The following is a 22,372-nucleotide window of genomic DNA, read 5'->3' as shown; positions in this document are numbered from 1 at the left end:
AAATCTTAATCTTTCCTTGCTCTTCCGTGACAGAAAACGCAGTCTCGACAGCTGGCACATGTTTTTAAGTGCAACAATAACGTTACTTATACAAATGGTGCCTACACCAGTAACATTACTTACAATAGCAAAATAGCTCACAAAACCCTAACATTACTAGCGAGAGGAGCCCATTACTGGGAGCGTGCAACTACCCCATATTCCTGTCACGGTGTTTTCACAAACCGATCTATAAGTTTCAATTTACCGCGAATTCAGGCCACCACAGGAACCTCAGGGACTAATCACAAGCAGGAACTTAATTGTCAACTGACGTCATCATTTCACCTGAAGATTAAAAAGAAAAAGAATCATTTTTTCCCCTTACCGATGCGCGCTCATGTGGACCGGAACTGACCTATTTCGCGGGAAAAGAAACCTAAAAATAGACCTGTGTGTAAAAATGCCGTGACATTGGCTTAATATGGGAGTTGCAGGCTCCTAGTGATGGGCTCCTGGTTGCGATACTCACTCTACTTACAGTAGTAACATAACTTACAATTTGACAATACTAACACAACTTACAATACTAGCATCAGTTTTTTTAATTAATGGCTAAAATTACTTACTTAATTATTATAGTGCATCATGCTAGACTTAAACTAACATTACCTTGCTATATTAACTTGGCTAAATGTTAACGCACAGTGTTATTTAATCAATTCAAAGTATAAATATGAAAGATGCCGTTTATCTTAATTTTCTATGCAGAAATCGCGTATTGTAAATAGTTACAATGGCTTACTTTAGATACCAGGCACATTTACAGTTAAACGATAAGAAGCCAAAAGCCAAAATGGCTGCCTCAACAGTTGCTCCACAAAATACTGGGGCTACCCACGTTTGGCTATAATTTTCCGTTAATGAGACCCTGCTGCTGTGCAATTTAATGTATTAAAGCCACGCCCATGCAGGGAGGGGGACAGATCTAACGGTACCAAGGAGGATATTTGGCTCCTTGGCCACACTAGAAGGAAATTTATATGGGTAACCACATTGCAACCCCCCTTTGCTGGGTAGATGCAGGAAACAGAAACAAAACACTGATTATAGTGGCAAAACATGGGCGGCAGGGAAGACAGAGCCTATCTCCTCTAGAGTAGCGGTGTCTCTAGGGGAACCTATGTTACCAGAAAAGGGGTGCCCTTCTGGGGGACAATAGGTCAGATGGTACGATGGCACCATCCTGGAGAGATCCGGACCTAGTTCCTTAAGGGTAACACAGGATGGACCAGAAGAGGGGTGCCCTTCTGAGAGGACAATAGGTCGGATGGTACGATGGCACCATCCTGGAGAGATCCGGACCTATCTCCAAGGGTGGCCATAGCACTTACTGTGGGGCAAAGGTTGCACTTCCCTGCCACCAAAAAACCTTTATTGACTAGGCAGCTATGGTTTACACACAATATAAGAAATAGAACTTGGCAGTGAATAAATCGAGAAGGTTCAGCAGGCGAAAGCCACCTTCTCACGAAAGGTAATTACCACCACATGGAGGAAAAAGATGGGAAAGGGCAAAGCTACCAATACAGGGAGGGACGGAGGGAGGGGAAAGCGGAGAACGGCCTAGCTTGAATACTAGCTCACAACTGGGACAGGGTCAGAAAACAATGCGATTTTACTGACTGGGGATTGAAGGAGTTGAGAGAGGTATAGCGCGCTGAAATCACATGAGAGCATGGTGGAAAATCACTGGGAACTTTGTCGTATTATTTCCCATATGGTAAAACGATTGCGTTACATTGGACATTGATCTAAGGCTATTGCACAACGGTTAATAGGGGGAAGATAACAGAACTGGTGACAACCTTAGATGACAGCTATGATGTAGACTACAGAGTTCATTAACCACAGTTTAAATGCTTAAACTTCCAATGCGGTGGCTTTCTACGCTATAGGTACAGGAATTAACACTGACTGAAACTGTTTTGGCTGGACCCGCCAGTGAATACACTGGGGAAGGTGTGTATGTAGAATGAGAACCAAATTGTTCCCTCTTCATCAAGTAAGCCTTTTCTGACAGACGACGATTGGGGCTTGACTCTGATTTGCTCCAGACCAACTGCATTGCATGTCATTCCACTCTCCAGGTTTATATGAAGCCGCATATATTTGGACACATTTCTCATGAGAATTACTTGGCTCGTTGCTTGCCCATGCAGAATAATGACCCGCTAGTGGAGTGTCATCGACCCAGTAAAACGCATCTCCATCCGACGTTTTTCTATTAAGACCAAGCCATGCACCCTCTATTTGTACGGTTTTTTGCTTTTTTAACAGCTCAAGAATAAAGTTATTCTCATCTTGTGATCTGATTACAGCGAGGTCTCCTCCCTCTTCCTGGCACATCGTTCGAGCGTCAATCCATTTGACGGTCGGAGTGCCGATGACATAGTAACATGAATTTCCATGAAGTAACCAATCTTTCGGACAACCTAATAAGGTTTAACATAAGAAAGAAGTACGTTTCAGTTTAGGAATATTCAAGACTTAAAACAATTTTCATGTGACCTAGAAATAACTACGCGTTGATACAAACAAGTTTTAAACTAAAAAGAAGCAATTTTATTAGCTTATCGAACGTAACCAACAGACGCGCATGGCTAACACAAAAGGAAAGCGTGAAGCAGCCTTTGACGACGTTACTCGTTTTTCAGCTTTTAATGGGTCAATAGGACAAATAAAGCTCTCTCAATATTAGGGATATTTGTTGCAGAAAATCAGTCAAAGTTAATAGTTTTAATCCCCATACAAATGGCAAACATGAAAAACAGCTTTTCAAAGTTGTGCAAAAGCTGACTTTTACAACAGCTTTGATTTTGAGTTTCACACTGTCAATAATGTCTTTATGCAACTTTTCAGTGATAAAATTTTGACAAAGAGCCTGTCATATTTTGCAGCCAACGCAGAAGAACATTATAAAACTTGTGAAAACAAGAATGCCATGATTAATAACAAATGGAATTACTTCCTAATTGTGTTTTACTTCGGTCATGTCATTATTACCTAAGTTGACTTCACATCTGTCTCCAGTCCAAGATGATAGACACGAGCATGAAAAGGTTTGCTTTCCCGTGTCAGGCAAACAGGAACCACCATTGAAGCAGCTCCTGAACAAACCCCCTTGATTAATTAAAGAAATACGCAAAGTAAAGAAAGATAAAATTAATTGAAAACCCTAGGAATGGTTAAGGGAAGGTTGCAATGACAAGCCCAAATTAAACTGTTATTACTTTCTCGATTGCATACTCGGGCCGGATTCAACGTTTAACAGGAATAATTTGCTTGGCGAAAAATAAAACGTGCGATTTTTTTGTGGTACACTAGTTCAAATTCAAAATTACATCGCACTCATTATTACCTTTAGCATCATAGAGAAAGTGACTCCCTGCTGATCATGAAGGTTGATGTTTTCACTGATGAGGGAGATGTCGTGCTTGTTCAGTTCACAAGTTCCTTTGCCGTCCTTCTTGGATGACATCTTGTAGTTTGTACAACTACACCAAGCGTATCTCATACATTGTTGGCCGCAAGATAATAGACTGGAAGAATCAAACTGTTTGACAACGTATCCCCTAAGCTGCTTATTTTCTCGAACTTCAAAGTATGATGAAGGAGAAGATACAGAGTTTTCTTCGGTGGAGAAAACGGCAGTAGATTGTAATAAGAAAAGTATCAGTAATTTTGTACATCCCATGGCTAAGTGATTTTGATGCGAGCAGCAAAGATTATAATGAAACTTTTAAGTACTTACTTTATTATATGGTTGAGAAAATTAGTTCATTGTGATTGGCTGAGAGCAGACTTCATTTTGCATTGCATTGCAAATTTAAATGCATTCGCAATCGTATTTTTCTCTGGCAAATAATAAATGGATGATCCGTCGGATGAAAACTCGTGCAAATGTGATGTTTAAAAATTTCTTCAAATTGCATTCATGAAGGCTTGCACCATTGGGAAGAAGTTTAAAATTTCACTTGCAGTGAAATTTTAATTGCACTTGTACACATACGATTAGTTATACTTTACATGTGAGCCAAAGGTAAAGGAAATACTACTCCCTAAAACGACAGGCATGATTGATTGATTTCAGTCGCTATAATCAATTCGGGTATGGTCGGAAATCTTCGGCTACCATCGTTTTACTGGCGCTGTCATTCCGTATCAATCTCGTCTCTGGTTAATTTAATTTATTGCAAGTCAGACGAGGCCGTTGTTGATGTACGCTAAATTCAAAACTAGCGCGAGGGCTCATGTGTACCACCAAAATTGTCACATCAACATGACGCAACGAGAAACTTAACATTGCCTAGCAATTTCGGTGGCAAAATTTACATCCTCCACAGATATCAGGCACATTTACTGTTTTTAAAATTAAAACGGCGGTAAAGCAGAGGCCAAAATGGCCGCCACAGTCTAATCTGGAGCAACTGTACTGTTGAGGCTACCCACATTTGGGCCTCGGGCTATAATTTCTATACAGCTTTCTATCCTATAGGGTACAGCAATTAAAACCGACAAAGTGCTTCGTACGGACCCGCCAGTGAAATACTGGGGCGGTTACGTGTGTGTCTGTGTAGCGGGGTTGCGCTTACTAGTCCAGCAATCTGTCTTCGAGGAGTAAAAATACAGAAACATTTTGCACTTTCATCAAAAACTTTCAATTTGACTTTCAAATGTTTTATACCATGACGATATGACGAGTGGAATATTCCATGGTATACTATACGAGAAGCGCTCTATAACTATTTTCCATGGAAAACTATACGAGAAAGCGCGGTATAACTATTTATACCATGTCGTTCTCTGTACAGTGGCCAGCACAATCATTGCGAAAAACGAGCCCCGGCGGCGTGGGGGTTAAGTGTAACACCGTTGAGTATACAACGGGTTTTAATTCCTGTATTCTGATTGGCTGTATTTCTATGGCACAGTCAAAATTCCAGCATACAAGCCTAAAGTTCGTTTAAGGCAAAGAAATGTCTTACTCGCCTTTTTACTAGGTAAGTACCAAGTGGTCACCTGGTCATCACATGAACCTCTTCTGACAGAGCACAACTGGGGCTTTGATATGCGTCAGACAAACTGCACCCCATGTCATTCCACTTTCCTGATGCGTACTACATGGCATATATGTGGACACATTTAAGATAAGATAAGATGAGATAACTTTATTTATACACGGTTTTTCCATCAGTCAACAAAGTTATTAGACTATCTACTTATCTGCCTACTTACAATAAAAATTGAAAAAAAATTTTTTTTTTTCATGAAGGCTACTCGGTTCTCCATTTCCCCATGCAGAAAATTGACCCGTTAGTGGAGTGTTATCGATCCAGTAAAACGTAAAGCATTGTCAGCCTGTCTGTAAGTCCAATCCATGTACTTTCAATTTGTACAGTTTCTTGCTTCTTAAGCAGTTCAAGTATGTAGTTGTTCTCATCTTCTGATCTGATGATAGCGAGGTCTCCTCCCAGATTCTGACAAGTCGTTCGAGCGTCGCTCCTTTTTAAGGTCGAGGTATCGATGACGTAATAACATGAATTTCCATGAAGAACCCAATCTTGCGGACAATGTAATCGGGTAAAATACAAGGAGCACATATATTATAGTTTAGAAATATTCAAAATATTTGAAAAAAAATCAAACTAGAGAGAGGCAATTTGATTGGCTAAGCGAATGTAACCGATAACAGACGCGCACGGCTATTGGCTGGTTTAGGAAACACGCAAGGAAAGCCTACAGCAGACTTCGACGTTACTCGTTTTTCAGTTTCCAGTTTGTCAATATAACAATTAACGCTATCTCAGTATTAGGGAGATTTGCTGCAGGAAACCGGTCAAAGTTAACTGTTTTAATCCTCATACAAATGATAAACAGTTCGAAAAACAGTTTCCCACACCGGTGCAAAAAATAACTTTTACACCAGCTTTGATTTTGATTTTCGCACTGTCAATATTGTCTTTATACAACTTGTCAGCGACGAAATTTTGACAAAGAGCCTGTCATATTTTGCAGCTGACGCAGAAGAGTCTCGTAAAACTTGTAAAAACAAGAAGGCCATGATAACGAGAAATGTTATAACTTTCAATTGTGTTTTATCACGGTGATATCATTATTACCTAATTTAACTTCACATCGGTCTCCAGTCCAGTGCGGTAGACACGAGCATTAAAAAGTTTGCTTTTCCTTGTCAGGCAAACAAGAACCTCTGTTGAAGCAGCTCGTGAACAAACATCCCTGATGAATAAAAGAAATACGTAAAGTAAAGAAAGATAAAATTATATGAAAACTCTGGGAGCTCGAGGGTTAAGGGAAGTATTTAATTGCAAGCCCAAAGATGTTATTACTTTTTTCAACTGTATAGGCCGGATTCAACGTTTAACAGGAATAATTTGTTTGGCGAAAAATAAAACGTGTCATTTTTTGACGGTAGACTAGCTCAAATTAAAAATTACATTATACTAATTAACAATTAGATTATGGGCGCGAGATTTCTATGAGGTGATAGTTGATGAGAATTCCTACTAAAATTCACTTCAAATGACGGTTTCCAATTATTTTCTTGACGTATTACTAAACTTTGCGCCTGAAGAAGATCGCTCGGATTGACTTGTCATTTAAGGTCATTCCTCACATTTGCATTGCGCATCCTTACTGCGCATAATTTATGGCGACATTAGTGCGCGCTCATGCACGCGCACATTGAAAACATGACGGATTTGCCTTGATATTGAGCTCTGTCAATTGAAAAATGGTTCTAGCTCACCAACGAGCACGGGCACCCCAATTTTTTTTCCACCCATTGTAATTAACTTATCATAAACTTTGCGTGAGATAAGACTGATCTAATTTCTATTGCTGAAAATTGAATTAATAAGAAAAATAGCAGATACACGGTGGTCTTTTCTATTTGGCAGTCGGTAACCACGTCAAGATATTTGGTTCAAATTTTTAACCAAGGATTTAGCTTTCTGTCTGAATCAAACTTAAAACGTTTATTTGTGTCCGACACAATGTATTTAATGTAGTTTAATGCGTGTTCTTATGAGTCCGGGCTCACAAAGATTTTACAATTACTGGGAATGTGTTCTTATAATAAGCATTAAATAATGTAAAAATGGGGCATTTTCAATGCCTCACTGCTCCTTAATGAGCATGGGCACCCCCCTTTTTTATTTCAAAATTGAAGTTATCATATGACAAATATTCAGTGGACAAAGTTTGAACAAAAATCTATTGTCACTTTTATTTCAGAGGAATTACCCTAAAATTGAAGTTGTGTGCTCGCGCACATCGGTTTTTTGCAATAATGACTTTTTTAAAAGTCAAGAAACCGTAAATGTCGTTCGTTTAGACTTCTTGGGAATTTAATTATCCATTTGCGTCGAAATTTCCTCCAAAACTTCGGAAAAACGAAAAAACGTCGTCATTTCCTAGACGATCTCCAGCTACTGCACACTAATGGCTGATAGTGTTCAATGGCTCCGCCAATCAGATTACAGCATTTGCATTAGTATACTAGTAGAATTCAACTAATTACCTTTAGCAGCATAGAGAAAGTAACTCCCTGCTGATTATGTAAGTTGGTGTTTTCACTGATGAGGGAGATATCGTGCTTGTTCATGATCAGTTCACAAGTTCCTTTGCCGTCCTTCTGGGATGACATCTTGTAGTTTGTAGAAGTACACCAAGCGTTTTCCATACACAGTCGGCTGCACGATAACAAACTGGGAGAATCAAACCGTTTGACAACGTATCCCTTAAGCTGCTTATTTTCTCGAATTTCAAAGTATGATGAACGAGGAGATATAGGGTTTTCTTCAGTGGAGAAAACGGCGGTAGATTGTAATACGAGAAATATCAGAACTTTTGTACACCCCACGGCTAAGTGATTTTGATGAGACCAGCGAAGATACTATAATGAAACGTTCAAGTACTCGCTTTATTATATGGCTGAGAAAATTAATTCATGTCATTGGCTGAGAGCAGGCAAATTTATTCGTAAATTTTAAATCCTTTTGAATTGCGTTGCAAATTAATACATTCGCATTCGTATTTTTCACTGGCACACAATAAATGAATGATCGTTTAAAACCTCGAGCAATTGTGTTATTGAAAAATTCCTTCAAACTGGACTCGCCCTGAGGCTTGGACTATTTGAAAGAAGTTTCAAATATCACTCGTGGTGAAATCGTAATCGCACTCGCATCCATACGATTACCTGTCCTTCTCCTCTGGTGAAACGAAATACTTCTCCCTGAGACAACGTGCGTGATTGGCTTATTTCAGTCGCTCTAATCAACTCGGGTATGGTCGGAAACTTCGGCTACCATCGTTTAACAGGCTCCGTCATTCCGTATCACTGTCCTCTCTGGTTAATTCAACTTATTTTAAGTTAGACACGGCCGTTTTTTTTTGTTTTGTTTTTTTGCAATTCAATTTTATTTACAGGATTTACACTCACACTACTTACAGCACGTCTGTTTATACATGTATTACAATACAATTACACCGGTCAAATTGAATTACAGTTTTTTTTTTTTAATTTATTTATTTCCACAATTACAACAATTGCAATTATTTTTTCAACAATTAATTTACTGAAGAATGAATAAAGTTTGGTTGCAAAAGTTAACAATGACACCATATTGAATTAGTTATGAAAATAGATAATGTAAATTTTTTCTACATACTTATTTAACTTAACGATTTTCCTTAATGGTAGCGTTTTCCGACTTTAATTATTAGATAAAATTGTTTCCTCAAAAAACCTTCCACTTTTCTTTAAAAAAATTCGTTTTATTCAATTTGAAGTATATATGTTTTTCAGTTTCATATTTAATTACCAAAAATCTTAAAAAGTGATTCAAGGAAGGTAATATTTCTTTACATCGACAAGTCCACAAGAAAGATTTTCCTAAAATTACTATATAATTAAATAGGTCCATCTCCTCCTCAAAAGACCCAACAATAACATCGCAATATGTAAGCGAGAGGCTTCTGCAACTCTTGATTTTACTCAAAATTTTTTCATTAACCTCATGCCAAAAAGAATTTGAAAAAGAACAACCGAATAAAATATGGGATATGGTTTCTGTTAGCTGATGACAGAAGGTGCAGTTGGGATTAGGAACGTATCCTATTTTACACAGGCGGTCATTAGTAAACAGAACAGAATTCAATACCTTGTACTAAAAGGAGCGTAGATACGGTTCGTTAGCAACCTTCACTGGCAAAAGAAATGCCACTGAAACTTGCTTATCATCAAGGCTAAATTCGTTCTTTAGCTTAACCCATTTACCTGGCTTTTCCAATTTTTGTTTTATAAGAAAACAATAATAGTCATGACATTTAAGACTTTCCAAATCAAGAATCACCTTAAAATTTGAAATGTTGACACGCAACTTCAAAGGAATAGATTGCCTTAGGCCTGTCCAGACTAAAAAATTGGATCTTGTCAATCCCTCACTTCTGAGAACATTAAGGTCGTTCCCCAGTATTGCATTGCGCATCCCTACTGCGTATAATTTCACGCGTGATTAGCGCGCGCGCATTAAAAATGGCGGCTTTTTCTTTACAGCTGGACCTCGCAATAGAGATAAATCGTCATTTCCTCGCAAACGAGTATGGTGACCTATCATTTTTTTCTGTTGTTTTGAACTGAGTAATAAATTTCTCTGTGTAAAATAAATATGGACCAATTCTCAGTGTAGAACAAAAAGCAATCGTCGGAAACGTGAATTTAGCAAGCAATCGTGACTACAATCCTGGTGTTATTATAAGGATTCATATGGGTATAAACAATTTGCTTTTGTTCCTAAACGAACATGGGGACCCCTCATTTTTATTTCAAAATTTAAGTTCCTATAATATAAACAATCGATAGGCAAAGTTTCACAAAAATCGCAGTGCAGGTTCTATTTCAGCGGAATGACCTTAAAAGACTCGATATTTGACTTGTCAAAGAGCAGATCATTTGTATATTTAATATTCATATTAAAATAATGCTTATAAAAAACACTTTTACCATCGATTTTGATTTAATCTTTGTTGTTCCATATAACATATTTGTAACCATTATTTGGATCTACTATTTCCCTTATATTTGACCACCACACTAAAAGATCCTGATAAAAGGTGGATGAAATGTTTATCTGGTTTACATCATAATTACACTGAAGAAGAAAAAGACCCCCTTCATTATCCAAAAGATAATTAAGGTAAGACGTCCAGAAACCTGACGAGTCCTCGTCCGTCATTCGCATTAGCCAGCTCAACCTCAACGCTTTAATCATGGTTTCATAATCTATCATTTTGAGCCCACCTTGCTCATAGGGTGCATACGTCGAACTTCGAATAACTCTATCTTTCCCATTCCATAAAAAATGAAAAACTAAATTGTTAAATTCTTTTATAACTTCAGATGGAGTGCTTATCACCGAGCTCGGATATCTTAGTTTTGGGAGAAGAAATGTTTTTATAATGCTGACCTTGCCATGAATTGACAAACCCCTTGACTTCCGTAAATTTATTGCATTTCTGATTTTTTTTTTCAGCCTTTGCTTAAAATTTTTCGCCACCAGTATCTGTACATCATATGTAATGAAAATCCCTAAAAAACTTAACGCAAGTTTTCCACGGCACACGGCCGTTGTTGATGTACGCTAAATTCAACACCGTGACTAGCACGAGAGCTCAGGAATGCCACTAAAATTGTCACATCAACATGCATGACGCAATGACGAATCTAGATCTTAACGTTGCCTGGCAATTTCAGTAACAAAAATCACCCCCTCGACAGTAATTGGTGTGGGAGGCGCACTGGCCTCACGGTTAGTGTGCTCGACTCCGGAGCAAGCGGTCTCGGTTCGAACCCTTACTAGGGACATTGTGTCGTTCTTCGGCAAGACACTTTACTCTCACAGTGCCTCCCCTCACGCAGGTGTGTAAATGGGTATTGGCAAATTTAATACTGGGGGGGGGGGGGGGGTAACCCTGCGATGGACTAGCATCCCATCCAGCGGGGAGTAGAAATACTCCTGGTCGCTTTATGCTTCTGAAGCCGGAATAAGCTCCGGCCTGATAAGCCACTTCGCTCGTATGCAGACCTAACCTACCTACCGACAGTAATTGGTATATGCTCTTCAACTTTAGAAATTAGGTACATTTAAAGTTTTCATAAAAGGTAAGAAACCAGAGGCCAAAATCTTTTGTGAAGTGACTGTTGAGGCTACCCACATACGGGTTTCAGGCTATAATTTTCTATACAGCTTTCTATCCTATAGGTATACACAAACTGTTTAATCATCCCGCGAACTCCAACTTTTTAAAAGCGTTTTTTTCGAGGATCACTCTTTCCAGAAGTCGATGTTTCAGGCACAATTTCCGTATAACCCCATACACTTATTATGCATAAGTTTTTTAATTCAGTTCACAGGAACCAAAGCCAGAACAGAATATCCCTTTTGGTCTTACGCGTCTTTTTTTTTTTTTTCATTTTTTCGAAGTCCACATCAATAAATTCCGAAAAAAAAAGAGGAACTACTCCTTGATGCATTACAATGTGAAGATGACTATTTGCAGTCTCCCAACTGACACAGAAGTTTTCTTTGCTTTCGGTTACCAGTAGCTTTTCCTATAACTGCTTATTTGTCACTATTGTAATTTTACCGTAAATTATCATTACTTTTTTTTCTTTCTTTTCTTTTTAATATGAACTCTTGCCCCCGCCTTCATTACCTCTGGAACAAGTTGCGGGGACAAGCAATTAGAACTGTATGTAAGAAAACAAAATTAAATTAAATTTCAAAGTTTAGGGTTCATCACCTTTTCCCAAAACTTTCTGATTTTAAGTCCAAAGTAGGGAAAATTGAGACAAAGCCCGGCGACTTTTGGCTCAATAGAAAGTCAGATTTATACGCACATTGCTGCTTCGCTGGCTGGGCTAATACAAGACAGAAGAACAACAGAAAATTAAATCTCAGGAAATGGTTGAAAATCACAATATCTGCACATAAAAAAAATCCCCTGCTTATCAAGTGATATCACAGATCGCGACCTTGTTACATCCATATACACTGAAAACAAAAGTGGCAGCCTCGTGTAATGCCAGAGAAAAACAGTGATCGCCTCAGGACCACATGAACCTTTTCTGACAGAGAACAACTGGGGCTTTACTCTTTTGTGCGTCAGACAAACTGCATTCCTTGTCATTCCACTTCCCTATTCTGTCTGAAGCTACATACATGTGGCCACATTTCTCTTGCACATGATTCGGTTGCCCGCTTGCCCATGCAGAAAACTGATGACCCTCTAGCGGAGTGTCATCAATCCAGTAGAACGTATCTCCAGCAGACGGATTTCTGTAAAGACCGAGCCATGCACCATAATATGTTACCGTTTTTTGCTTCTTTAACAACTCAAGAGCAAAGTTATTCTCATCTTGTGATCTGATGATAGCGAGGTCTCCTCCCAGATTCTGGCAAGTCGTTCGAGCGTCGCTCCATTTAGAGGTCGGAGTGTCGATGACATTGTAACAAGAATTCCCGTGAAGAAGCCAATCTTGCGGACAATCTAATCGGATTAAATGCAAGAACGGAGCATATTTCAGTTCAGAACTAATCGAAAATTAGAACTGTTTTCATGTGACCTTGAAATGACTACGCGTCAACACAAGCAAATTTCAAATTAAAGAGAAGCAATTTGATTGGCTTAGCCAGAATGGATCCGACAAAGTGCACGGCTATTGGTTGAGCAAAGCAAATAGCCATCCTCTTTGACGTCACTCTCCATTTTCATCTTCTGGTAAGTCAATCGAACAAAGCTTTCGGCAAACTGCACAAAGTTTGTTTTGATCCTAACACAGAAGGCAAACAGCTCAGATGGAAAAACAGCTAGCTTTTCAAAGTTGTGTGAAAGCTGATTTTTGTGCATATATGTCAGCTTTAATTTTGGGCTGGTTTCAATCTGTCAAGTGCTTCTTTAAACAACTTTTCAGTTAAATAGAATTTTTGACAAAGAGCCTGATAAGACTTATCAAAACAAGAAGGCCATGATAATTACTAAGAGAAAAGTAATTACTTTTTTGCCGCTATCTAAACTGAGCCATAACATCATGTCATTATTACCCAATCTAACTTCACATCTGTCTCCAATCCAAAGTGGTTGACACGAGCATGAAAAAGTTTGTTTTTCCTTGTCAGGCGAACAAGAACCTCCATTGAAGCAGCTCCTAAACAAACATCCCTGATTAATAAAAAGAAAAAAATACGTAACATTAAGAAATATAAATATGATATAAATTAAATGGAAACCCTGAGAACCGTTCGAGAAAAGCTTTCAATATCAAACCTAAAGATATCATAACTTTTCCATTTAACATTAAGCAGGAATAATTTTGGCGTTTGCGAAAACAGGTCATTTGTGGTAGACTAGTTCAAATCCATATAAATTACCTTTAGCATCATAGAGAAAGTGACTCCCTGCTGATTATGAAAGTTGGTGTTTTCGTTGATGAGGGAAATGTCGTGCTTGTTCAGTTCACAAGTTCCTTTGCCGTCGTTCTTGGATGACATCTTGAAGTTTGTAGAAGTACACCAAGCGATTCTCGTACATTGATGTCCGCACGATAACAAACTGGGAGAACCAAACCGTTTGACAACGTATCCCTTAAGCTGCTTATTTTCTCGAATTTCAAAGTACGATGAACGAGAAGATATGTAGTTTCCTTCAGTAGAGAAAACGGCAGTAGATTGTAATAGAAGAAACATCAACACTTTTGTACATCCCATCACCAAGTAACGTTGGAGCGAACTATAATCTTCTTACGATTATAGTGATAATATTATAGCGAAACGTCAAATTACTCACTTTATTATATGAATGAGGAAATTAGCTCATTGTGATAGGCAAAAGTAGGCAAATTTATTTGTATTTTTTAATTTATTCTGCAGTGCAGTGCAAATAAAGGCGTTTGCGAGATGGTCTATAATCCGCATTTAAGTCCATGATAAAACTAAATACTCGGCTCCCTAGGACGAAATGCATGATTGGTCGATTTTAGTCGGTGTAATCAGTTCGGTGGTGGTCGGTTACCTTCGGCATCCATCTTTTAAGCGCTCCCATTTTTCATTTGATAAAAATGGTCATCTTAATTAGTTAAACTTATTTAAATTTAAGATAAAACCGTGATGCACTCTAAATCCAAAACTGTCGCGACAACATGACGCAGTGAGGAATGTTTATCTTTCTCAGCAATTCCAGCGACAGAAAACACCGCCTCGACAGTTGGTATATGTTCCTTACGATTATTATTATTTCTTTTATTGCAACAATAACGCTACTTACAATACAAATATTACCTTCACTAGTAACATTTTGACTTGCGTTAGCGAAATAGCTTACAAAACCCTAACATTGCTAGCGATACTTACACTACTTACAATACTAACACGACTTACAATTTAACAATACTAAGAATGCACAACTTACAATACTATTATTGCTTGCAATGTATTAATACATTTTATTATATGGCTTTGGCTTGTGGCCGATATAACGCGCGCTCTGATTGGTTAATTGTCACTGAATTGTAGGGCATTATTCTCCCGTAATGCCCACGGGCCGATTACGGATTATGCAAATTAGGAAGAGCCCGGTTCTGAAAATTCAAGCGCATTGAAGCGATGAAAGCCGATTAAAATCAGTACGAGAATATCAGTAGCTAAAAGTTTAGAGATATTTCTTTAATAAAATTTATATAGATGACTTACCAGTCGGTAACCTTGGCGGGCACTAGTGAAAAACAATCAAAGTTTGCCTAGTCTTAAGTAAAGCTAAAATCGCTAAGTAAAAAACACCATCGGCAGATCTGCCATGCATCCTGAGCAGAACACCACAAAGAAACTTATAAGTTATCATCTTAGTCACAGCAATTACCGAAGTATTGAACTCCGTCAAAGTTCTCGTCAAATAGATTCCCTCGCTTTGACACAAGCAAGTGTAAATCAGCTTCCAGGATCATCAGATGTAAACAATCGGGCGGTTTCTGTCGGTAGCAGTGTTTCTGATAACTGCAGACGTTCACAAGGCTTGAAATGTTCATCCATAAATCCCAGAATGAAGAAGGCGAAGATATGTTGTCGAAAGCGAATGCGAAGATCGAGTTAAGCTTATTTTGAGCAGTGCATTCTGAAGCATTAGTATCTTCTTTCACCGAAAGACGGTTGGTTTGGACAATTTTGAAGCACTTGCTGTCTTTTCTATATGCGTTGACGTTTCGCCCCAAAAGTCGGAAAAACTTCCCCATCAACTTGTGGTACCACGATACTAAAATACGTTTTTGAGGCTGTGACAGTGACTTTTCCGTAAAGAAATGAGTGTTTTTAACGGAATACGTAATACAGTGGTGAAGTTCACTGACTGTGTAGTTTTGCCCTGGGTTTGAGACGATGAATGAATCGGTAAACGCGCGCATCGCCGGATGTAAATTGACGACTTCCGCTCGAATGATTTTTCTCTTTATTGATGAACCATATAATAAACAACTTAATAACCGAGAGTGAGGTCGTTACGGGAAAATCTCAAACCTCGGCCTACCGTATTGACCTCGCTATCGCTCGGTCAATACGGCAAAGCCTCAGTTTGAGATTTTCCCGTAACGACCTCACTCTCGGTTATTAAGTAGTTATTATTACTTACTTATTTATAATAGTGCATCATGCTTGACGTTAACTAACATTACTTTGCTATACTATCTCGGCTATATGTTAGCACACGGTGCTATCTAAACAAAGCGGAAAAAAAAATTAAATATGCTATTCATCTTAATTTTCTATGCTGAAATTACATGTAGATAGCTACAATAATTTACTTCAGGTATTAGGTACGTTTACAGTTAAACTATAAGAAACCGGAGGCCAAAATGGCCGCCTTAACAGTTGAATTGCTCAGCAAAAGAATCGGGCTATCCATTTTGGCTATAATTTTCTATCCAGCTTTCTACCCAATAGGTACAGGTATTAACACTGACAAACTATTTAGGGCGGACTTACCAGTGAATATTGGGGCGAATGTGTGAAGGGGCCGGGGCTGGTCACCGTGGATGCATTTTTGATGACAGATCAGAAACATTTAACACCTTAAAATGCTTTATTTATTTTTTTTAATGATGTTTGATGATGACAAGTTCCACCAGGAGTATTAACGTTGATATGTTGCAAGTGTCGAGTGTGACTAGTTTAGTCGCGACAAAATGGCAAAATGTTCAATGGGGAGACCGCCTCCTTACAGTTCCCAAACAGTCTTTTTTCAGGCACCTGACATGCATGGCATACATCCCAGTAGAGAAGTTAAATTGAAAGTTCCTTTAAGGCAAAGAAAAAAATAATAAAATGTGTTGCTCATTCTTTTTACCAGTTGAGGACCAAATTACCGTCGCCCGGTCATCACATGGACTTTTTTTTGACAGAGGACAACTGGGACTTTACTCTGGTCTGAGCCAGACAAACTGCAGTCCTTGTCATTCCATTTTCCAGGTTTGTATAAAGTCGCATATATTTGGACACATTCCTCACGAGGGTTATTGGGTTCTCCTTTTGCCCATGCAGAATAATGACCCGCTAGTGGAGTGTGATCGATCCAGAAAAACGCATTTCCAGCCGATGGTATTCTGTTAAGACCAAGCCATGCCCCCTCTATTTGTACCGTTTTTTGGTTATTTAAAAGCTCAAGAATAAAGTCATTCTCGTCTTGTGATCTGATGATAGCGAGGTCTCCTCCCAGATTCTGGCAAATCGTTCGAGCAACGCTCCATTTGGGGGTCTGAGTGTCGACGTAGTAACATGACTTTCCGTTATGAACCCAATCTCGCGCACAGTAATCTAATCGGGTTAAATGTAAGAACGGAGTACATTTCAGTTAAAAAATACTTGAAAATTAGAACAATTTTCACGTGTTCTGAAAATTACTTCGCGTTGACAACCTTTCCAAAGTTGATATGCGAAAGCTGACTTTGGCGCCGGCTTTGATTTTGAGTTTCACACTGTTAATATTGCTTCATTATTCAACTTTTCAGTCATGAAATTTTGACAATGAGCTTGTCAATTTTGAGGCCGACGCACAAGAGCTTCATCAACCTCGTAAAAATAAGAAGGCCATGATAACCAAGATATGTAATAATGTGTTATTACAGTCATGTCATTATTACCAAATTTAACTTCACATCTGTCTCCAGTCCAAGGTGATAGACACGAGCATGAAAAAGTTTCCTTTTCCTTGTCAGGCAAACAAGAACCCCCATTGAAGCAGGTCGTGAACAAACATCCCTGATTAAAAAAGAAATCGCAAAGTAAAGAAAGATAAAATTAAACGAAAACTCTGGGAATGGTTTAGGGAAGCTTGCAATGACGAGCCCGAAGACGTTATTGCACAGGCCGGATTCAACGTTTAACAGGAATAATTTGTTTGGCGAAGAATTAAAGGTTCCATTTTTTATGGTAGACTAGTTCAAATGGAAAACTACATTACACTCATTACCTTTAGCATCATAGAGAAAGTAACTCCCTGCTGATTATGAAAGTTGATGTTTTCGTTGATGAGGGAGATGTCGTGCTTGTTCAGTTCACAAGTTCCTTTGCCGTCCTTCTGGGATGACATCTTGTAGTTTGTAGAAGTACACCAAGCGTTTTCCATACATAGTCGGCTGCACGATAACAAACTGGGAGAATCAAACCGTTTGACAACGTATCCCTTAAGCTGCTTATTTTCTCGAGTTTCAAAGTATGATGAACGAGAAGATGTGGAGTTTTCTTCAGTGCAGAAAACAGTGGTAGATTGTAATAGGAGAAATATCAGTACTTCTGTACATGCCATGGCTAAGTGATTTTGATGCGAGCAGCGAAGATTGTAATGAAACTTTTGAGTACTCACTTTATTAAATGGCTGAGAAAATTAGTTCATTTTGATTGGCTGAGAGCAGGCAAATTTATTCGGAAATTTTTATATTATGTTGCATTTCACTGGAAATATAAATTAATACATTTACATTCGTATTTTTCTCTTTGACATAATAAATGAGTGATCCTTGGTATGAAAACTCGTGCAATTGTGATATTTATAAATTATTTCAAATTGCGCTCTTGAAGGCTTGCGCCATTTGAAAGAAGTTTGCACCCTCCATCCCACGCTCGGCAGTCAATGCTTCTTTATTTTAGATATCTAACACATTCACTGTGTTAATAAACGATGAGAAACCATGCAGAGGCCAATGCAATATGGCCGCCTCAGTCTTTTGTGGAGCTTAACTGTTGAGGTATATACCCACATTTGGGTCTCGGGCTATAATTTTTTTTTTATTATATGGCTATAGCTAGCTCCGTGAGCGGGCAAGATGAATTAAACCCTGCGCTGTGATTGGCTAGCCGAGCGGGCAAGATGGAGCTATCTTGCCTGCTCGGGACTACCCGCCGTGTCCCGCAAGAAAAATTTCCCCGAAAGCAATATACCAAATCCTTTATTGACCAAGCTTGTTCGGTCAAGATGGCTGGATATTGGCCACGTTCTTTTTTTGCGCTTTTATGGACCTCGACTCCGTCTCGGTTCATTAACACCCAAAAAGAACTTGGCCAATATCCAGCCATCTTGACCGAACGCGTGGTCAATAACCCATATACACAGCTTTTAAACCTGTAGTTCATGAAGTAACACTGAGAAACTGTTTAATTCGCATGATCCGCACCCGCCAGTTAAATACTAGGGCTCCAGGGTTTGTGTATCTGTGTTGGGGGAAGGGGGGGGGGGGGTGTCAATCAGTCTAGGCTAGGTAACTATGGCAGCAATTTTTCAATTTTACTTTATAGTTACTTAGTGTTTACTTTAGAATAATGTTTTAATGCTGACAGAAACGCTTTCTATAAGTTCCGCCAGGAGTATTTACGTTAATATGCAAAACGGACTGGTCAAACCGTATTTGAGGAGGGGGGGGTGGGCCCGAGCAGAGAGAGGGTGGGTCATCAATTTTGGAGTCCCTGGTAAGGGGTGGTTGTTTAACTACCCGTGGGGGTGGGTCATCCTGTTTTTTTTTGTTTTTGTTTTTTTTAACAGGTATTGGCACATATTTGACACAATCGACAACAGGGGTAACTCCTTCCAGTTCCAAAGGACGAAAACGTGTCCAGCCGTGGCAGAAAAAGTACACTCGGCTGGTGTATAAAAGAGATGACAATTTCATGTATTGTAAAATCTTTACCAACGCTAAGAAGTCTAACGGATGAGCTTGGAGTCCCAGGGCAGACATTTTCAAAATATGCAGTGCTCTTTCGACATGCTAATCTTCAAAAACACCAAATGGCCAACTTGTGTCTACGTGCTATTTGTCCCCAAGGGCACGAAGCACATGCCTGTTCATAGATCATATCTGGGACTCGCACCCTTGGGCTTGGGACTTGTAGTTTGCTGGTTGTGTGAGTCCCAGGACTGACTACAGCCTTTTTCTAGATGGATCACTGTTCCATGCTTAGCGAGGCTGGAGGCCAAGTGTGAAAGGTTTAAGGTCAAGATTTTTTGAAGTTGACAGGTATGACTTAAAGTTGCAAGAGCTAAAGAAAAACAATATTATTTTTTAGATGATTTTGTATTATTGTGAAGAAATAAATGTAAAACATATATAATATACCACAATTTCCTACACAAAATGTGATTTTGTAGATTATGGAACCAAAAATGTCATGTTTTATAGGGGGTGGGTCATGTGATTTTCAACCTTCATTTAGGAGTGGGTCACTCAGTTTAGTACCAAATGGAAGGGGTGGGTCATGTGTTCTCTAACTAGCACATTTTCCAATGATTCCCCTTGTACTTTTAACCAGTCCGGCCTAAGGTGTTAGTGACCATAACGGTACTGTTTCTTTTTTTTCTGGCAAAGTATGACAGGGGCTTTGAACCTAAGTCCCCTGCGCAAATTGCATTTGTTGTCATTCCACTTTCCTTCTCTGTATAATTCGTTAAATGTGTGGACACAGTTTTCATTAGTAGAGTTACTAGGTTCTCCACTTGCCCACGCAGAATACTGGCCCGCTAGTGGAGTGTCATCGATCCAGTAAAACGTATTGTTAGTTTTCCTGGTCAGTCCTCGCCACGCACCCCAACCTTGGACTGTTTGCTGGGTCATTACCAGATCACATGTGAAGTTGTTCTCATCTTCTGATCTGATGATAGCGAGGTCTCCTCCCAGATTCTGGCAAGTCGTTCGAGCGTCGCTCCATTTAGCGATCGGAGTGTCGATGACGGGGTAACAAGAATTTCCATGACGAACCCAATCTTGCGAACAATCTGATGGGGTAAAATATGAAACAGGGTAAGTGTAGCTAGCGAACGAATGCAGCCAAGTTTTCACACGTTGTTTCATGTCATTGAACAGACTAATAATCCCAACATGGCTCTAAAACTTAGGAGTCTAAGGTTATTTCCATCTGAGAACAAAATCACAAGAAAGTGGAGCTCGATGCGGAATACATTGCACAAAGTACGTTCAGCTGTGGTTGCTTTGTGTAGGAGACATTGTTTCGTTAGCGGTTTATCCTACTGTATATTGTTTCGTATTTATTGTTCGATCTAGCATATTTTTTGAAACACTCATGCCAGCTACGCACCTGCGAGCTTGAAAGACCAAATTGTCTCTAATGCCGATTGCCATACTGAGTTGATTGACACCAGTTTCTCACTGGTGTTAAACACGAATTCTAATGAGGCCCCATTAATGGGGGGAGGGGGGGGGGGGAGGAGGGGGGCAGGAGGTTGAGTATCCCGCATCTCGTTAATTTTTGGTCTAAATATCCCATATTCCTTTAATTCCAATTGCAAAAATAACGATTCTCCTTGTGTACATTCGGTTTATCTGATCTATAAGTCCCTTTAATTTCCCCCCGAAATATTCCGTACCCCGTTAAATTTTTACGTTGATATCCCGTAACTCCTAATAAGGCCTCTATAATCTTCGCAACGCAAATTTATAAAAGCGCTGTAGTTCTTTTAAAACTGCTTTTATATTTAAATAGAACAAGCAAAATCGTCGGGTCTGCTGCAGCTTATGCCCAATTAAAGTTGCTCCGTTTTTTATCTTATAATGACGTGCATTGTAATACGGTGATATGGGCCGTGATCTATCAAAAGGGCTACGATAGGGAACAATAGTAAAATTAAGGCTGTTCGTCAAGTTAGGATGTAAAATGAAACTCTACTTATACATTATTTTTAACTTTATGCAGCTGATACGAAAAGGTAATGGTCTATGGATAAAGCTAGAGCTGCCGAATTAACTGCCCATTGTACAAAAGTCATCCTTTCGTTTAGGGAGGTTTCACAGAGTAAAGTGCATTGATCGTTTTCGGAGCTTCTATCGCTGTAACGTAGAGTTAATATTCTTACCTTTGTTAACTTCACATCTGTCTCCAGTCCAAGGTGGTTGGCAGGAACAAGAGTAGGTTTGTTTTTCGTTGTGAGACAAACAAGATCAGCCATTGAGACAGCTGGTGATCAAACATCCTTGAATAAATGCCAAACAAATTAAAATCCTGAGAAAGAACAATGTTGATAATACTGAAATCGCCAGTCCGAAAATATCACACCTTTTCAGTCTTTAAATTTTAATTGCATTGAGTCTACGTTGAACGAGACAAAAGCATTTACTATATTTTAAGAGGACTCGGGACTCAATTTTAGTTAGTTGAGTGGCTATGGTTCAAACATCTATCTTCAGTGTATTTTCCGAATAAAAAGGATCAAGCGAGATTCAGATGTGTACTAGAAGAGAGCATTTCACAAAAACACAAGAAAACTAAAGCGAGAAAACTTAACGAGCAACCAATATTTCACTAGGTAGCTATCGATTAAAAAAGGCGACTATGAAAATGTTCTTCTTGGCAATTCAAGTATCTTCAAGTTACCATTGATTATAACTGCACTGTTGACCGCTGATTGTCACTAAAGTAAGTGTTTTCGCTGATGAAGCCGAATATGTCGTGTTTGTTCAGTTCACAAGTTCCTTCGACGTCCTTCTTGGATGACATCTTGTAGTTTGTAGAAGTACACCAAGCGTTTCTCATACATTGTTGCCCACACGACAACAAACTGGGGGAATAAAACCGTTTGACAACATATCCGTTAAGCTGCTTATTTCCCAGCGTTGTGAAATATAATGAACGGGAAAATGTTGCGTTTTCTTCCGCAGAGAAAACGGCGGTAGATTGAAACAAGAAAACTAGCAAAATTATCTTACATCTCATTGCTAAACGAGATAATTTAGTCTAAAGTTGTGCCGTTGTGACCTCAGGAG

General features: G+C 39.0%; 3 protein-coding genes and 2 pseudogenes across 3 annotated transcripts; all 5 read right to left on the bottom strand.

Annotated features, from left to right (window-relative positions):
• Positions 1–1,730: 1,730 nt before the first annotated feature.
• Positions 1,731–3,747, bottom strand: LOC149109174 (C-type lectin domain family 4 member E-like). The gene is made up of 4 exons (XM_089294891.1): positions 3,401–3,747; position 3,217; positions 3,046–3,162; positions 1,731–2,474 (listed from the first exon to the last, which is right to left on the bottom strand). Exons 1-4 carry the CDS (start codon positions 3,734–3,736, stop codon positions 2,041–2,043), a joined length of 888 nt encoding a protein of 295 aa, XP_089151017.1. The 5' UTR covers positions 3,737–3,747; the 3' UTR covers positions 1,731–2,040.
• A 1,142-nt stretch (positions 3,748–4,889) lies between these two features.
• Positions 4,890–9,554, bottom strand: LOC110052268 (C-type lectin domain family 4 member E-like; annotated as a pseudogene).
• Positions 9,555–11,728: 2,174 nt separating this feature from the next.
• On the bottom strand, positions 11,729–13,856 carry LOC149109173 (C-type lectin domain family 4 member E-like). The gene is made up of 3 exons (XM_089294066.1): positions 13,497–13,856; positions 13,170–13,287; positions 11,729–12,615 (listed from the first exon to the last, which is right to left on the bottom strand). Exons 1-3 carry the CDS (start codon positions 13,830–13,832, stop codon positions 12,173–12,175), a joined length of 897 nt encoding a protein of 298 aa, XP_089150192.1. The 5' UTR covers positions 13,833–13,856; the 3' UTR covers positions 11,729–12,172.
• A 2,334-nt stretch (positions 13,857–16,190) lies between these two features.
• Positions 16,191–17,927, bottom strand: LOC149109172 (C-type lectin domain family 4 member E-like). The gene is made up of 3 exons (XM_089294999.1): positions 17,578–17,927; positions 17,249–17,366; positions 16,191–16,922 (listed from the first exon to the last, which is right to left on the bottom strand). The coding sequence occupies exons 1-3, from the start codon at positions 17,911–17,913 to the stop codon at positions 16,471–16,473; spliced, it is 906 nt and encodes a 301-aa protein (XP_089151125.1). The 5' UTR covers positions 17,914–17,927; the 3' UTR covers positions 16,191–16,470.
• Positions 17,928–19,772: 1,845 nt separating this feature from the next.
• On the bottom strand, positions 19,773–22,266 carry LOC149109171 (CD209 antigen-like protein C; annotated as a pseudogene).
• Between the last annotated feature and the right edge of the window lie 106 nt (positions 22,267–22,372).

Source organism: Orbicella faveolata, unplaced genomic scaffold (assembly GCF_042242905.1).
Source record: "Orbicella faveolata isolate gen_17 unplaced genomic scaffold, um_ofav_v1 contig_25, whole genome shotgun sequence".
Lineage (NCBI taxonomy): Eukaryota > Metazoa > Cnidaria > Anthozoa > Scleractinia > Merulinidae > Orbicella > Orbicella faveolata.
Note: the sequence above shows the minus strand (reverse complement) of the source record. Positions and strands in the feature narration are given on the sequence as shown.